Below are 18,347 nucleotides of genomic sequence, written 5' to 3' on the forward strand. Positions count from 1 at the left end.
CACTTGCTTTTTTCAGAAATAATGTAATCTACATTTATCAACATTTAAAGGGTTTTTTTTTGTAAGGGGTGCACCATGCCACTAGAAAAGTGTTTTACTAAAGATCTAAAGTTTATCACCATAAAACCTTTATTTTGCCCAAAAAGTGATGATCATAATTAGAGAACAGCGATGACTGGTGCACAAAAAAAGATTATAACAAAATTTTCTGAAGGTAACAACAATCACAATCAGTAGGACGTGTACAGGCCTTTGCTTTGAATCACTTCAGCACATCTGCGGCTACAGGACTTCACTAGTCTCTCACACTGCTCTGGTGATTTTGGTCCACTCTTTTTCCAGTCTCTTCCACAGCTCTTTTGACTGTTGTGGGTTTCTTGGCCATAACTTTATCACCAAGGATTTTCCAGAGGTTTTCTACTGGGTTTAGATCAGGACTCTGGGCTGATCATTTCATTGTCTCAATGTTTTCTATTTCAAGGAACTGCTTTACCCGTTTTGCTGTGTCACAGGGCACATTATCCTCTTGAAAATTGCTGACTGAGTGAGTGATGAACGCAAATATGAACCATGTGTTGTTGAAGAACTTTCTGATACACACTTGCATTCACTCTGCCATGTAGTGTATGAGAGAGGTCCATCTCCTGCTGCAGAATGCATTCCCCAAACCATAACACTTCCTCCTCCACCTTTCACTGACTCCTTAACAGACATTAGATTCAGTTTTCAGCAGACCACAAAAAGTGGTGGGAAAGTGCTAATGAGAGGTTTGGTCACTGCAGAGTGGCTTTCAGTCCAAATGCTTTTAAACATAGTGACACTGTATGATGAGACAGATCCGTACCCTGTTCAGTGCAATTGCAGCGGCACTGTTGAAATGATTACCCATGGAGAGTCTGCATTATCCTGTTCTCTCTTGCCTTTACTAGTTGTAGGGGTGTTTGTAGCCTGGATTAATTGGCCCTTTTCCATGTTATTACACCCCAGTGTTAATAATAACATGATTTCCATGAGCTGGTGTCACCGCCATCTGATGGAAATCTTGCACACGGCTTATTTCAGCTTCGTCAACCCCAGTGTTTTTCAGAAGCAAGGTGTATGCTTCCTGGCTTCATTAGTTGCACTGCGCATGACCAGAGGCGCAGAAGACGGCTCACGTACATGTTTCATGAACTTCCAGTCATTCGCAGTGCACCTAATGAAGCCAAGATGCGTACGCCAGGCTTCAAAGGTGCAGTGACCAGACTGAAATGAACCATACGCATGCGCAAGAGTTCCAGTAGCTGGTGGTGACATCGGCTCATGGAAATCATGTTATCATGCCCACAGCAATAACATGGAAAGAAGGACTACTAATCAGGGGAACTAACGCCCCTTCAAGACCCTAATTAGCATAGGAAAAATGAGGTTTATAAGTATTTTTTTTTAAACTTTCATATTAGTGAATAGCGTTATACAGGGCTGGTTGGTGAGGGAATTTGGGCATACAGGTTAGAGTGCTGCTTAGGTGCAGGGCATAGGGAACCGGACAGGTTGATTTTAATTAATTTAATGTCTGCTATTAATAAAATAATACTAATGATAAACTAATATCTACTTTGATAATGTCCTCCGTTTTCTCTGTTCACTTCTTGTATTTTTATTCTCTCTGTGTTTCCCCTTCACTCTGACTATAAAAACTCTAGATTTCATTGCATTGTTGTCCCGTCTTTCTACTAGACTATATTATATTCTATAATCTCAGATTTCAGCCATATCTGACGTATGATGCATGTTATGTAGAACACAGATCTCCGGTGTTCAGTATCAGCAGTCTTATAGTACCACTTTCTGGGAGATTCTGCACAGCGCCTACGCAGGGTGCAGCACAGATCGGAGCGGCCAGCTAGAATACCTTTGAAATAGTGTTTTTAATTAGTGAAAAGATGTGGGAGACTTAATGATACACTGTAATTATAACAAACCCTCTTTTATTTCCACATTTATATATTTGCCCTTCAGGTATAATAAGTGGTTAATATTGAGTAACGAGTGAAATGTTAACTAATTGGTTTACCTAACGTCCATCTGCTTAGTGATAGAATGGAATGGCAGTTTGTTAATTCTGGTCTTGTCCGCTGTTCACTTAAAGCATGAAAATGTCCACTTTGTTGTAGCCCCGATATCCTCTTCAGAGGGAATCTATAAAACACGTGCTGGGATGTGCAGTCATTTTGCACTCCTACATTGCAGTTGGACAATCAATGTGATATTCTTTCTGCTGGGCATTGGATTTAGGGAATGTTCTCTGTTAGATTTGTCTAGAGATATAAATATAGAAAATATGTGCACCTATAATCTCCGAGGAATGACGTTATTTTACAGTTTAGTGTCTTTGCTGTTTGGGATACTTTATCATGCAAAACTAATGAGCGTGTTTGATTTCCAGGATAAACCACAACGAACGATTGGAGTTCTTAGGTGACGCAGTGGTTGAATTTTTAACAAGGTAAAAGACAACTACATCGTCCCCTTGTCTTATTTCAGATAGTAATTCAGCTTTGTATCAGCTGTTGTATGAATCCTATTGACCATTATTTCTTATTATTTTTTACCAATGTATTATACATGTTTAGTGTGATGTGATCCTCCAGTATGTAGAGCTACAATTAAGTTGGTGCTTTTTTTAAACTCTCTTTTTAAAAGCAACACTCCAGTATCACTAATGTCTGTTCTCTGCCGAAGAAAAATAAATAAGTAACTTACCAGCTGCCGTCTTCTGCTGTTTCTGATAATGCTCCGGTGCCGTTCCACCATCTTCTGGCTGCAGCTCCTGACTGCCCGGAAGTCAGAGGAAATGGTCACAAGCGCTCAGTGTAAGTCTTGAGAGTCTCCTTCTGCTTCTCATAGACTTACATTGAGAGGTGACGTCTGGTCCAGCCAGAAAACTGATTTAGTGGAGCCATCCAGCAGGTCACAACTAGTAGAAGACGACCAGAAGAATATGTTAGTTGGTAAGTATTTTACTATGGGCAGGAAACCAGCCAAAGTGATGCTTTAAGTCAAATACTAGGTGGATGAAGTTTGAAGCAAGTACCCCGGAGGGCATGAGCAGCCATCATTTCAAATTGTTGAGTTGACATTACCCTATACTTAATTGTCGCCATTCAGTGCTCCTTTAATTCCACCATTCTGCACTGAATTTTGGAGGACTTTTGGCTTTGAACACTTTCTGGGCAGAGTTACTGAGGAGTGCCGTACTCAATTAATGCAGCTAATCTGAACACAATTATTCCTGCTGTCCATTTTATAAAGCCATAGATATACATACACAGACAGACACATCTATACAAGATCGTAGTGTGTATGTTGGCCATGAGAAGTTAGTGACTGACCTATTCTATGGCTGACAAGGAGCTGTTTATTGTAGTTAACCCCAGGAGATGGTTTAAGAATGGTTGTCTAATACTGGACAACACCTTCCAAAATGGTAATGTGCCCCAAGTGAAAGTAAAAGAGAACAAAACCACACCACCTGGATTGGAGCGGTCTTCGCAATGTTGGCACTGTCTCTTCAAGCTTTCATATGACATTGTCAATCGCGTGATGCAGCCTATCGGAGGGCGCTGAAGAGCTTCAGCTTTCATACTTCTGTAAAATGAAACGGTTGTGTATGATGGAAGTGTGAAGGCTGCAGTTAATCAGCACCTATTGATTGACTGCAGGAGTCACATGTCATAGCAGAATCCCATGACCGCTGGGAGACACAGCTGGAACAGCACCAGTTCGGGAGGTATGTGATTTTTAATTTTAACTTGGGTCACTAGCATTTAAGGAGTTGATCAGTATGTAATAATAAGCCCTATAAGCTTCTTAAAGGGAACCCGTCAGGTGCCTTATGCGTTCTAACCTAGAAGCAGGGTGATGTGTGGCCTAGTAACCCCTTCCTACCCATCTCTGTGTTGTAATATTGTGTAATGTGAATGTATAAAAATGTTTTATTACTTACATGTTTCTTTTGTAAATGATGAGGCTCTAGTCCCCTGGGCGTCGCATCGCCCCGTGGGCGTTTGCATGCTTTCTGTGGTATCACACCCTTGTGGATGTGATACCATGGATTTACATGAGTGATGTCACCATCAGCTGCTTGAGATCCTGCGAGTGCGCGCTTGCTATTCCCGCAGTTTTGTTATCTGGGTGCTTGCTTCTCGGCTTCAGAAGCGCTCTGCACATGCTCAGAAGACTCCTGTGGTTCCGACAATGCGCAGAGCGCGGGATCTCAAGGAGCTGACGGTGACATCACTCATGTAAATCCATGGTATCACATCCACAGGGGCGTGATACCACAGAAAGCATGCAAACGCCCACGGGGCGATGCGACGCCCAGGGGACTAGACCCTCTGATCATTTACATAGGGAACATGTAAGTAATAAAAACATACAGATAGGTCCAGAAATATTTGGACAGTGACACAATTTTCGCGAGTTGGGCTCTGCATGCCACCACATTGGATTTGAAATGAAACCTCTACAACAGAATTCAAGTGCAGATTGTAACGTTTAATTTGATGCTTTGAACAAAAATATCTGATAGAAATTGTAGGAATTGTACACATTTCTTTACAAACACTCCACATTTTAGGAGGTCAAAAGTAATTGGACAAATAAACCAAACCCAAACAAAATATTTTTATTTTCAATATTTTGTTGCGAATCCTTTGGAGGCAATCACTGCCTTAAGTCTGGAACCCATGGACATCACCAAACGCTGGGTTTCCTCCTTCTTAATGCTTTGCCAGGCCTTTACAGCCGCAGCCTTCAGGTCTTGCTTGTTTGTGGGTCTTTCCGTCTTAAGTCTGGATTTGAGCAAGTGAAATGCATGCTCAATTGGGTTAAGATCTGGTGATTGACTTAGCCATTGCAGAATGTTCCACTTTTTTGCACTCATGAACTCCTGAATAGCTTTGGCTGTATGCTTGGGGTCATTGTCCATCTGTACTATGAAGCGCCGTCCGATCAACTTTGCGGCATTTGGCTGAATCTGGGCTGAAAGTATATCCCGGTACACTTCAGAATTCATCCGGCTACTCTTGTCTGCTGTTATGTCATCAATAAACACAAGTGACCCAGTGCCATTGAAAGCCATGCATGCCCATGCCATCACGTTGCCTCCACCATGTTTTACAGAGGATGTGGTGTGCCTTCGATCATGTGCCGTTCCCTTTCTTCTCCAAACTTTTTTCTTCCCATCATTCTGGTACAGGTTGATCTTTGTCTCATCTGTCCATAGAATACTTTTCCAGAACTGAGCTGGCTTCATGAGGTGTTTTTCAGCAAATTTAACTCTGGCCTGTCTATTTTTGGAATTGATGAATGGTTTGCATCTAGATGTGAACCCTTTGTATTTACTTTCATGGAGTCTTCTCTTTACTGTTGACTTAGAGACAGATACACCTACTTCACTGAGAGTGTTCTGGACTTCAGTTGATGTTGTGAACGGGTTCTTCTTCACCAAAGAAAGTATGCGGCGATCATCCACCACTGTTGTCATCCGTGGACGCCCAGGCCTTTTTGAGTTCCCAAGCTCACCAGTCAATTCCTTTTTTCTCAGAATGTACCCGACTGTTGATTTTGCTACTCCAAGCATGTCTGCTATCTCTCTGATGGATTTTTTTCTTTTTTTTCAGCCTCAGGATGTTCTGCTTCACCTCAATTGAGAGTTCCTTAGACCGCATGTTGTCTGGTCACAGCAACAGCTTCCAAATGCAAAACCACACACCTGTAATCAACCCCAGACCTTTTAACTACTTCATTGATTACAGGTTAACGAGGGAGACACCTTCAGAGTTAATTGCAGCCCTTAGAGTCCCTTGTCCAATTACTTTTGGTCCCTTGAAAAAGAGGAGGCTATGCATTACAGAGCTATGATTCCTAAACCCTTTCTCCGATTTGGATGTGAAAACTCTCATATTGCAGCTGGGAGTGTGCACTTTCAGCCCATATTATATATAATTGTATTTCTGAACATGTTTTTGTAAACAGCTAAAATTATAAAACTTGTGTCACTGTCCAAATATTTCTGGCCCTGACTGTATTTTTATACATTCATATTACACAATATTACAACACAGGGATAGGTAGGAAGGATTTTCTAGGCCACACATCACCCTGCTTGTAGGTTAGAACGCATAAGTGACCTGACAGGTTCCCTTTAAGTTAGTCACATCTTGGAGGTAGTGTGGACACTGGAGACCAGCACCCGGTGCCCATTGCGTACTGTTGTGACTGCAATAGTTAGTCTTTAGGATATGAAAAACACAGTTATAAAACCACAGTGCTGCTATTATGTATTACATTGCTGATTTATTTGGCTGTGTATAAGATACAACACAGCACTATGATTTCTTAATATTATGCCTTAAAAATAGACGACGATATTTTTCAGCCCGATTTGCCAGCAGGTGCATAAAAACTGGCTTTTAAGGTGGCTACATTAACTGCTGCAACGCAGCGGCATGCTATCATTGTGGGATGGTGCGTTTGGTACCGTGTACTTCATTTACGTCCCGCTTATATCTTCTACCTTTTTATCACTCTGTAGTAAAGCTGAGCATGTGTAAATCATTATGTAGAACTTTGGATTTCCAGAGAACAGTGTGTCTTCTATAGCAGAGGTCTCTTAAAAGCTGCAGTATCATGAAGCATTTTTATGGATTTGCTGGCTGGCTGTATTGCTCTGTCCCCAATGCCTTTAAGCCTGTTCTGCCGTTTCGCTATATTTCTTTTGAATGTAACCGTCTCTTAGAGCCGACTTCTTTTTTTTTTGAGAAAATATGCTGGATTATATATAACTGATGCCGCTAGCAACATAGCAATGCCATCTGGATAATTATCACCCATAATTAATATAGAAATTCCAAGGGCTGGCGTTTCAGAAATTACATTTTCATCAATACAAGCTTCTTTCTAACCCAGAAACTTAAGTCGTATAGAAACCGAATGATGTAGAGCTCTCCACAAGCTGGTTAGAATGGATTTTCCCTCCGCTGGTTCTATGCAGATTCTGGGCCCTGTTCATACATACAGATGCAATTTCCGAATGCCCTTGTCTCACGTTGCAAGGACAATGAAATAAATGCATTTGCCGAGGGTACTAGCATCGGCACTTTTTTTCCTTTTGTATTTTCGTGCTCTTGCAGAATTTAGGATATGTTTAATCGCTTTCCCTTTCCTAGCCGACAGCCTAACCTTGGAATTTACACGAAGAAATACGGCAGACTATACAGTAGTTTGTGCTTTTCGCTTGCTTCTGACATATAACCAAGAAACAAATACTGCAGAAATTTCTAAAGTGCAGTTTTAGAGCTGATTTATGAAACGTTACTAAAGACCCACAGTGTAACCTGTGAGGAAATATAAAAAAAAAGAAGCCCGAACGCCTATATTTCTCTGCAATAAGAAATGAAGAGTTTCTCAATGATAAATGAAAGCATGGAAACTTATTTGAAGGGGTAGTACGGAGGCGGGAAACAAAAAATGCAATATAGAGTGTGTCTGTGTCTGTGTGTGTGTGTATGTGTATATATATATATATATATATATATATATATATATATATACTAGCTGTACTACCCGGCTTCGCCCGGGTTAATAACTGCTGTTAACAAAATAGAATGTATTAACAAAAATGTATTCTGCACACAAACCACAAAACAAATAGATATAAATGTAATTATAATGTCTGTCTCCCCCTCTGTATATATCTCTCTGTCTCTCTCTCTCTATCTCTTTCCCTGTCTGTCTCTGACTGTCTGTCTCTTTCTCCGTCTGTCTTAATCTCTTTCCTTGTCTGTCTATCTATCTCTGTCACTTTCCCTGTCTGTCTCTTTCCCTCTCTTTCCCTGTCTGTCTCTTTCCCTCTCTTTCCCTGTGTCTGTCTCTTTGTCTGTCTCTTTACCTGTATTTGTCTGTCTCTTACCCTGTCTGTCTCTTTCCCTCTCTTTCCCTGTCTCTCTTTCCCTCTCTTTCCCTGTCTGTCTCTTTCCCTGTCAGTCTGTCTCTTTGTCTGTGTCTATGTCTGCCTCTTTCCCTGTCTGTGTCTGTTTCTTTCCCTGGCTGCATTGTGACACGCCAACATTCCATTTAAGGGCGTGGCTGCGCATTCTTCTGAAGTTCTGGCTGCACTGTGGCTCCCAGCTCCATTCGCTTTAATGGAGGCAGGTTTTTTGGTGAATAACTGTAAAGTGCAGGGTTAAAATTTCCCCTCATAGCCTATGACGCTCTCGGGGTCCAGAAGTGTGAGTGTGCAAAATTTTGTGGCTGTAGCTGCGACGGTGCAGATGCCAATCCCGGACATACATACATACACACACACATACATACATACATATATACACACATTCAGCTTGATATATTAGATATATATGTGCGTGTGTGTATATATATATATATATATATATATACACAGCAAAAAATGTGAAGGCAGCACACAGCTTTAACTTGAATGAAAACACCTATTTATTGGCCCATATGATACAGCAACGTTAGTATATACTGGCGTATAAGACGACTTTTTACCCCCTTAAAATAATGGCTACAGTGGGGGGTCGTCTTATACGCCGTATATACGGGGGGGGGGAGTGTGTGTATATATATATGTACACTGCAGCGTCCAGGGGAGGTGGGGACAGCAGCTCTGGAGCACAGGGGAACGCTGCGGGCTGCAGCCTTTGATTTCCTGCACCCGCTCATATAATATGCACAGCCGCTGTCCATCTCCAATGGTGCTGAAATCGCACACAGTGAGGGGCTGGGGCAGCGGTGCATATTATATGAGCCTGCGTCCCAGTGTGATCGCACATGCCCACCCCTGTGTTAGATTTGGCCCCCAGGCTGCTGCTCATTCTAAAATAAAAAAGCTTTACTTACCCCCTCCAGCGTTTCTCCCCGTGTCCCTGCTTCCACTGTGATCAGGCACGCAGAGAGCTCAGTCTGCTGTGCCGATCACATGACCGCACTGAGAACCAGGAAGTGGAAGAACAGAAGCACGGAGCCAGACAGGAGGGAGCTCAGCGCTGGAGGAGATAAGGAAAGAGGGTTTTATTTTACTTTGGGCAGCAGCCTAGGGGCCATATCTGACACAGGGGGACTTGTGCGATCTCTAGGGGCCATGGGCAGCACTATGGGGGCGATATCTGACACAGGGGGACTTGTGCGATCTATATAGGGGCCATGGGCAGCACTATGGGGGCGATATCTAACACAGGGGGACTTGTGCGATCTATAGGGACCATGGGCAGCACTATGGGGGAGATATCTAACACAGGGGGACTTGTGCGATCTATAGGGACCATGGGCAGCACTATGGGGGAGATATCTAACACAGGGGGACTTGTGCGATCTATAGGGACCATGGGCAGCACTATGGGGGCGACATATAACACAGGGGGACTTGTGCGATCTATATAGGAGCCATGGGCAGCACTATGGGGGCGATATCTAACACAGGGGGACTTGTGCGATCTATAGGGGCCATGGGCAGCACTATGGGGGTGATATCTAACACAGGGGGACTTGTGCGATCTATAGGGGCCATGGGCAGCAGCATGGGGGCATTATCTAACACGGGAACGTGTGCAATCCATAGGGGACCATAGGCAGCACAGGGGAACGTGTGCCATCACAAGGGGGCTATATTCAATATAAGGGGGCCATATCCAGATTAAGGGGGCTAATTTTAGGATGGGGGGCTATGAGGGACATATACCCTATATGATTTGTTAGAGGGACACTGGCATTATAAGATGGACCCCATTTAACATTAAAAAAAAAAATTCTCTTTTCCTTCACCAAATTTGGGGGTGCATCTTATAATCAGGTGCGTCTTATAAAGCGAAAAATACGGTATATATCATACAGCAGGGGTCGGGAACCTATGGCTCGCGAGCCAGATATGGCTCTTTTGATGGCCGTATCTGGCTCGCAGACAGGGCTCTTACCTGTCTATGGGCAAATGCCGGGGCCCTGGAGAGCCGGGGGGGCCCACTCGGCCTCGTCAGTTCTCCTGTCCCTTGGCCGGGGCCCACTCGCCTTTATAGTTCTGCTGCCCCCGGCCGAGTTCCGGGGACCGCAGTCCTCGGCAGCAATCTGCGGCGCCGTCACTTTAAGGCGTGCAGACATCCTGTTTTGAATTTCATCTGTGGGCGGAGCTACCGCCTTCTCAGTCCCACAGATGAAGGAGGCGAGCTTCTGTCCGGCGCTGTGTGGGCCCCCTCTCCACCGTGACCTAATCGGGTAAATGCCCTCCCCGCCTCCCCATTATGGGCCCCGGTGAGCTGCTTCTAACCCCCCAGATGTATGCCCTGCCAATCCCCCCCCTTCCCCCGCCGATGCCGCGGGTGCTGTACCCGCCGAGCCGCGGGTGCAGGCCCCACAGAGCAGCAGAGTTGTGTGTATTTGTCTGTATGTAGCAGAGTTGTATGTGTTTGTCTGTATGTAGCAGAGTTGTATGTGTTTGTCTGTATGTAGCAGAGTTGTATGTGTTTGTCTGTATGTAGCAGAGTTGTGTGTGTTTGTCTGTATGTAGCAGAGTTGTATGTGTTTGTCTGTATGTAGCAGAGTTGTGTGTGTTTGTCTGTATGTAGAAGAGTTGTATGTGTTTGTCTGTATGTAGCAGAGTTGTATGTGTTTGTCTGTATGTAGCAGAGTTGTATGTGTTTGTATGTAGCAGAGTTGTGTGTGTTTGTCTGTATGTAGCAGAGTTGTGTGTGTTTGTCTGTTTGTAGCAGAGTTGTGTGTGTTTGTCTGTTTGTAGCAGAGTTGTGTGTGTCTGTTTGTAGCAGAGTGTAGTACCATTGTTTCAGTCCAGTTGTGGCTTTATACAGCAGGGAGGAGCATTCCTTGCTGTACTAAGTGAACATTGGAGCGATTGATCTGTCAATGGCCCTTTAAAAACATATTGTACGGCTCTCGCGGAATTAAAATTAACATGTTGCAATCAAAGCAGACTTTTTTTCATTTGGGAGCGGGGTAGTCTTATACAGTGAGTATATCCCAAATTCTATATTTTTAGGGCAGAAGTTGGGGGTCGTCTTATACGCCCAGTCGTCTTATACGCCGGCATATACGGTATATATATATATATATATATATATATATATATATAATATATATATATATATATATATATACACATATATATATATATATACACACATCTGTACAGTATTGTGCAAAAAATGCTGAAAAAGGAGCACGTTTCCGAATCTAGAAGAGTTAATAGTTTCCATTTTGCGAATTGATAAAAATAAAGTCAATGAGCAAAAGAGAAATGTAAATCAAATCGATATTTTTTGGACCTTAGCCTTCAGAACAGGATCAAGTCATGTAAGTACACAGTTTTTGAAGGAACATGGCAGAGTGTATTTTTTAAAACCATTCTTACTTTGGAACATTTTTTGCACCCTATGACGTTGTACTCCGTTCACACATTGTGCAAACGGGGTTTTTACTCACTTTTACTGCAATGCAAGGTAGAATCGGGAACACTGTCTCTTTAAGAAGTCCAGCAGTTTATGAAAACATCTCCTCAAACAAAACGTGAGCCTCTTGCAGCTTTACAGGCAAAATAATCAGTCACAGAATACAGTCTGTTACCCTCACAGTTCACCTGTACAGGCTTTGGATACAGTCTTCCAGTATCCCCCCTCACCCCGGTCAGTACTCGTCCACAGGTTTTCAAGTCCGTCTTAGTCGCGGTACGCCCGCATCAGAGGTATGGCGGCTTTCAGCCACTGACTTCTGCCATGCCAGCATCCACACCGGACCTCTGCCAGAGGCTCCTGACTACAGCCCAGCACTATCCCCCCTGCTGGCTGCAGTCTCCCCACATGTCAAACACACAGACTCCATTTTACCTGAATCATGTGATACAGACACACCCATGAGTGGGGTATGTAGGTGGCCAGATCCACCCATCTCTTCAGCCACCTGGGATCCTCACCCTGTGAATACTATAGCAAACATTGTGACACTAAAAGTACCAGCACTCCTGAGGATCACACCACTAATGTGGTATATACCGGCCATTAATAATGAAACCGGACATCTTCTCACAACACCTACCTAAAACTTTTGCACAGCATGTGTATGTCATTATATATAATATCTATCTAAGTGTGTGTATATTTGTGTGCTTGTGGGCTAATAGGTAAAGATTTAGTTATGTTTTTCCCTGTGTTACTTGGGTAAAGTTACTCAACTTTTTAATGTAGCTTTAAAGGGGCTGTCCAACGCGCAAAGTACATTTTAATCAATAGATCTTGGAATTATAATATGTTCCACAGTTAGATGGGTTAAAATAAATGTACCTGTGCTGTGATATTCCTACAAATTTGCCCCTGCTATGTACTGTGTAACGGCCGTGTCTGACCATGCAGGAACTTTTCCTGAACATATCACATCTCCTGAGAAGGGAAGGAGTCAAAAGAAAGTATACAGATATTCTAGTATAAGATTGCAGCTTATTCTTTCTGTGAGGTAACACCTTTTCTCTGCCTGTTTTTAAACCTGTTTTATCTCACAAAAAACAGCTGCTGTGATCCGATACTTTGTAACCTGTATACACTCCTGTCTTAACCATAAACGGTAGACATGTCAAACTGGTCTTGAACTCTAGATTGTCACTAAAGTGCAGCATTTAGTGTTAATGTGTCTACAGTGATGAGAAAAGTTCAAGGGGTTTTTTTTCCCTCTGGGAACATAAAGGGCCTTTACACTTGCAAATAATGCTTCAGATTATAACATTTGTGACCCATCATTTACAGTAATTTTACAATATGGATGAGGTTGAGCAACTGAATGATACATCCAAAAATGCTTGTTCATCGTACATAAAATTGGGTAAGGCCCTGTGCGCACTGGAAAATGGAATTTTCTCAAGAAAATTCCGCAGGTATTCAAAGATTACCGCACCCACGGTAAAAACCCTCGGCAAACCGCACCCGAAAACCGCATGCGGATGCCGCGGTTTTCTGCGGTTTTACCGCGGTATTGTTCGCGGTATTGCCGCGGTTTTGCCACGTGCTTTATTGCATTCAATAGACAGAGGGATAGATAGAAGGATAGATAGACAGATAGATAGAGGGATAGATAGAGTCCCTGTGAGCACACGCTGCATTTCTCACGGTCGGCAGTGAGTTCACATTACCGGCCGTGGGAAATACCCTGTGGTTACCTCTGCTGTCTCGCTGCGAGGCTGCATTCAGCAGTGTCTGTGTCAGTCGCGGCTGGATGTAAGCATCGCAGGAGCTGTGGATTACGCCAGAGCTTTGTTTCGGGAGGGGTTAATAAAAGGGTGAACGAGGCTTGTTTGTGTTTTATCTAAAATAAAGGATTTTTCGGTGTCTGTGTTTTTTCACTTTTCTTACGGGTTGATCATGTCAGCTGTCTCATAGACGCTGCCATGATCAAGCCTGGAGTTAATCGCGGCGATCCGCCACCATTAACTCCTTGTATTACCCTGACTGCCACTGCTACACGGCTGCAGGAAGAGCCGGGGGACACTCCGGTAGTGCCGCATAATGCATGCGATAGTGCCGGGGCAGCTGCGGCTGATATTCTCGGCTGCTGGAGGTGGGAGTGAGGCGGGGGACATTAACCCTGCCCCTCTCCCTCCCCAGCCTGAGAATACCGGGCCGCCGCTGTGTGTTTACCTCGGCTGGACGGTGAAAATACAGCGGAGCCCACGTGGTTTTTTTTCTATATTTCCGCTTGCTTTCTATGTGTATTCTATATGTCTGTGATGTCTGTGTGTGTCTGTGATGTGTGTGTTTACTCTCTGCACGGCTTCCTCTTCCTGTAATGACATCACTTCCCTGCAAAACCGCAGACAGGCGATGTACATTACCGGAGGTAAACCGTGAAATACCGCAGGGAATAACGCAGCAAAACGCAGTGAACCGCACAGAATTTGCTGCCTGCGTTATTCCCTGCGGGATTTCACGATTACATTGGAGTCAATGGAGTGAAATCCCGCAGCGATGTGCGGAAAAGAATTGACATGCAATTGTTTTTGCTGCGGGAATCCCGCAGCAAAACATGCAGCTGTCAAAATCCGCCTAGTGCGCACAAGATTTTTTTTCCCATAGGTTTTGCTGGTGATTCACTGCAGAGATGTTATGAACATAACATGCAGCGAAACATGCAGCAAAACCGCAAAAAATCCGCGGCAAAATCCGGTAGGTGCGCACATAGCCTAAACGAGGAAAAAAAATTCCTGTTCACTTTTTGAAAAGTGTGTAATGGAAATGGAGATTCTTCACTCGGCCAACGATTGGAACAAAAAGGAGGAATAGAAACTCAAATCCTAAATCCTCTGGCTGTCAGTGATTGGAGCATTGGAACGAGTGCATATTCCTGTTCTATTGGTCCTCCTTATTAATGCAGATGCTACTGTTCACATAAAGCCGTGAAATTAATTATCAAACATTTTACCGCTAACTTGACTATATTTTCTTTGTACGGTATCAGGGAAATGTTTGTACAATACTTCATGAATTCAATATAAATAGTATCACTGATGGTCTCTGAACGTTGAAAACACTTGACTTGCTAGTTGTGAGCAATAATCGCATCATTTAACCCCTTCACGACCTTGGACGGATCTATCCGTCAAGGATTGGGTCCCGTAAAGCGCCGCCCCCACCGGAAGTCACGTGAGAGATCACGTGACGTTCGGTGGTTGCCATCGTAGCACAGGGTCATGTGATGACGCCTGCAGCTACGAAGTTTCACTTTCGTTTTTCCTCGGCACGGAGCAGAGGGAAACCGGAAGTGACTGAATCTGCTGTTTACAGCTGTATAGCTGTGATCAGCAGATAGATAACAGCGATCGGATTGCTGATCGCTATTGCCCCCTAGGGGGACTAGTAAAATAAGAAAAAGTAAAAAAAAAAAGTTTAAAAAAACCCCAAAAAACCTAAAAGTTCAAATCACCCCCCTTTCACCCCATTGAAAATTAAAGGGTTAAAAAATAAATAAATATACACATATTTGGTATTGCTGCGTTCAGAAATGCCCGATCTATCAACATATAAAATCAATCAATCTGATTGGTAAACGGCGTAGTGGCAAAAAAATTCCAAACGCCAAAATTACGTTTTTTGGTCGCCGCATGTTTTACGCAAAATGCAATAACAGGCGATCAAAACGTAGCATCTGCGCAAAAATGGTACCATTAAAAATGTTAGCTCGAGACTCAAAAAATAAGCCATCACTGAGCCATAGATCCCGAAAAATGAGAACGCTATGTGTTTCGGAAAATGGCGCAAAACGTACGCCACTTTTATTGGACAAACTTGTGAATTTTTTTTTAACCCCTTAGATACAAGTAAACCTATACATGTTTGGTGTCTACAAACTCGCACCGACCTCAGGCATCACAACAACACAACAGTTTTACCATATAGTGAACACGGTGAATAAAACATCCCAAAAACTATTGTGCGATCACACTTTTTTTTGCATTTTTTTCCTCACTTGGAATTTTTTTGCTGTTTTCCAGTACAATATATGGTAAAACCTATGGTTTCATTTAAAAGTACAACTCGTCCCGCAAAAAACAAGCCCTCATATGGCAAGATTGACGGAATAATAAAAAAGTTACGGCTCTCGGAAGAAAAGGAGCAAAAAACAAAAACGCAAAAACGGAAAGTGCCCGGGGGCTGAAGGGGTTAAACAATCATTTGCTCGTGTAGAGGAACCCTTTCCACATGCATATGTACAGTTGTGTTGTGCTATACATATGTGGAAATACAGCCACTAAAGATGTTCAAGCCTCTAAGAAAGGTTCATACAAATATATAAGAAATTAGGGGTAAAAAAAAATAATAAAAAAAAATGCATACAAGCCAGGCAGATGTGAAATGATGTTAAGTGCAATACAAGGTTCCTGTGAAAATCTCCTAATTTTCTGTGCGCTGGTGACAGGAGCTTATTTTCTACACCACAAAGATGGCATCTAATTAAATATGCTGTACAAAAGACGTGGTCTGTGATAAGCTATGTACTTAACATCCCTGGCCGTTCTCACTAACCACCTCCATGAAAAATGTCAAGCCACCAACCCATTTTTCAACGGAGCCTTTGACCATTTCCAATTGTAGAGAATGAGGTGTATGTGTATATATCTATATATATAATTGCCTTATTCTGTCTGTCTGTCTGTCTGTCTGTCTGTCATGCTCCGAAATTGTGTCCTTACGGTGACACAAAGCTGATTGGCCGCTGGGCTCGCCATGGCCCCGCCCCCCCACACGGATTGGCCTCTCGCCCCGGCTCTCTGCAGGCCCCGCCCCCCTCACGCAATGCACGCTCGCTGTGGCCCAACTGACACGGGGCTCCGATTCCCAGGTGAGTACACACACACACATCAGATCACACTCACTCTCACACACACCTCACACATCACATCCACACATCACAACATGCTGGGATATCGCTTGCTTCTACACCGGCTCCGTCAGGATCCCGGCAGCGCCAGACATAACCTTGCGATGCTGGGATCTTAACGGAGGCCGTGAAAGCTGGTAACCATTATACACATCGGGTAACTAAGGTCCCTTAGTTACCCGATGTGTATCATAGTTACCAGTGTACACCGGCTCACACTCACTCTCACACACACCTCACACACACATCACATCGCATCCACACATCAAGGTCCTGCAGCTGCGGAACATACATAACATAACAGCACACACACATAACAGCACACACACACACACACAAATCAGATCACACTCACACACACACATCACATCGCATCCAAATACTCACAACATCCTGGGATATCGCTTGCTTCTCGGCGGCGATATTGTGCTGTGAGCTTCCAGGACCTGACGGAGGATCACATGGCCAGAAGCATGTGATATCCCCGGATGTTGTGAGTATCAGCGCGTATGTGCAATATCGTCAGTGTCTGTGTGTGTGAGTGTATGCGATCGGGTGTGTGTGAGTGGATGCGATCGGTTGTGTGGGTGAGTGGATGCGATCGGTTGTGTGGGTGAGTGGATGCGATCGGGTGTGGGTGAGTGTCGGCAGAGGAGCACGGCGTGCTGGAGGAGGCTGGGAGCAGAGAGGCTGATCTTGGGGAAGGCTGGGAGGGGGAGGCTGATGCTGAGGGAGGCTGGAAGGAGAGAGGCTGAGCAAACGTGCTCCATCCGCCATACTGCGCACTCCCCATCGTGCTGCATCCCCCATGCTGCGCACTCCCAAACGTGGTCCATCCGCCATGCTGCGCACTCCCAAACGTGGTCCATCCGCCATACTGCGCACTCCCCATCGTGCACCATCCGGCATGCTGCGCACTCCCAAGCGGATGGAGCATGATGGGGGGTGCGCAGCATGGCGGATGGAGCACGTTTGGGAGTGCGCAGCATGGAGGATGGAGCACGTTTGGGAGTGCGCAGCATGACGGATGGAGCACGTTTGGGAGTGCGCAGCATGACGGATGGAGCACGTTTGGGAGTGCGCAGCATGCCGGATGGTGCACGATGGGGAGTGCGCAGTATGGCGGATGGAGCACGTTTGGGAGTGCGCAGTATGGCGGATGGAGCACGTTTGGGAGTGCGCAGCATGGCGGATGGAGCACGTTTGGGAGTGCGCAGCATGGCGGATGGACCACGTTTGGGAGTGCGCAGCATGGCGGATGGAGCACGTTTGGGAGTGCGCAGCATGGCGGATGGAGCACGTTTGGGAGTGCGCAGCATGGCGGATGGAGCACGTTTGGGAGTGCGCAGCATGGCGGATGGAACACGTTTGGGAGTGCGCAGCATGCCGGTTGGTGCACGATGGGGAGTGCGCAGTATGGCGGATGGAGCACGTTTGGGAGTGCGCAGCATGGCGGATGGAGCACGTTTGGGAGTGCACAGCATGGCGGATGGAGCACGTTTGGGAGTGCGCAGCATGGCGGATGGAGCACGTTTGGGAGTGCGCAGCATGGCGGATGGAGCACGTTTGGGAGTGCGCAGCATGGCGGGTGGAGCACGTTTGGGAGTGCGCAGCATGGCGGATGGAGCATGATAGGGGGTGCGCAGCATGGCGGATGGAGCACATTTGGGAGTGCGCAGCATGGCGGATGGAGCACGTTTGGGAGTGTGCAGCATGGCGGATAGAGCACGATGGGGAGTGCGCAGCATGGCGGATGGAGCACGTTTGGGAGTGCGCAGCATGGGGGATGCAGCACGATGGGGAGTGCGCAGTATGGCGGATGGAGCACGTTTGGGAGTGCGCAGCATGGCGGATGGACCACGTTTGGGAGTGCGCAGCATGGCGGATGGAGCACGTTTGGGAGTGCGCAGCATGGGGGA

The 18,347-nt window shown here is 45.0% G+C and overlaps 1 protein-coding gene across 2 annotated transcripts in view; it reads left to right on the forward strand.

The window, feature by feature from the left end:
- The window catches only part of DROSHA (drosha ribonuclease III), a 390,676-nt gene that overhangs the window by 204,693 nt on the left and 167,636 nt on the right, over nucleotides 1-18,347 (forward strand). For both annotated transcript variants that reach the window (XM_075314852.1, XM_075314853.1), the window contains exon 20: nucleotides 2,429-2,488. In XM_075314852.1, coding sequence (XP_075170967.1) covers nucleotides 2,429-2,488 — 60 coding nt within the window. The remainder of the gene's footprint in view (nucleotides 1-2,428; nucleotides 2,489-18,347) is intronic.

This window comes from Anomaloglossus baeobatrachus, chromosome 6, assembly GCF_048569485.1.
Source record: "Anomaloglossus baeobatrachus isolate aAnoBae1 chromosome 6, aAnoBae1.hap1, whole genome shotgun sequence".
Taxonomy (NCBI): domain Eukaryota; kingdom Metazoa; phylum Chordata; class Amphibia; order Anura; family Aromobatidae; genus Anomaloglossus; species Anomaloglossus baeobatrachus.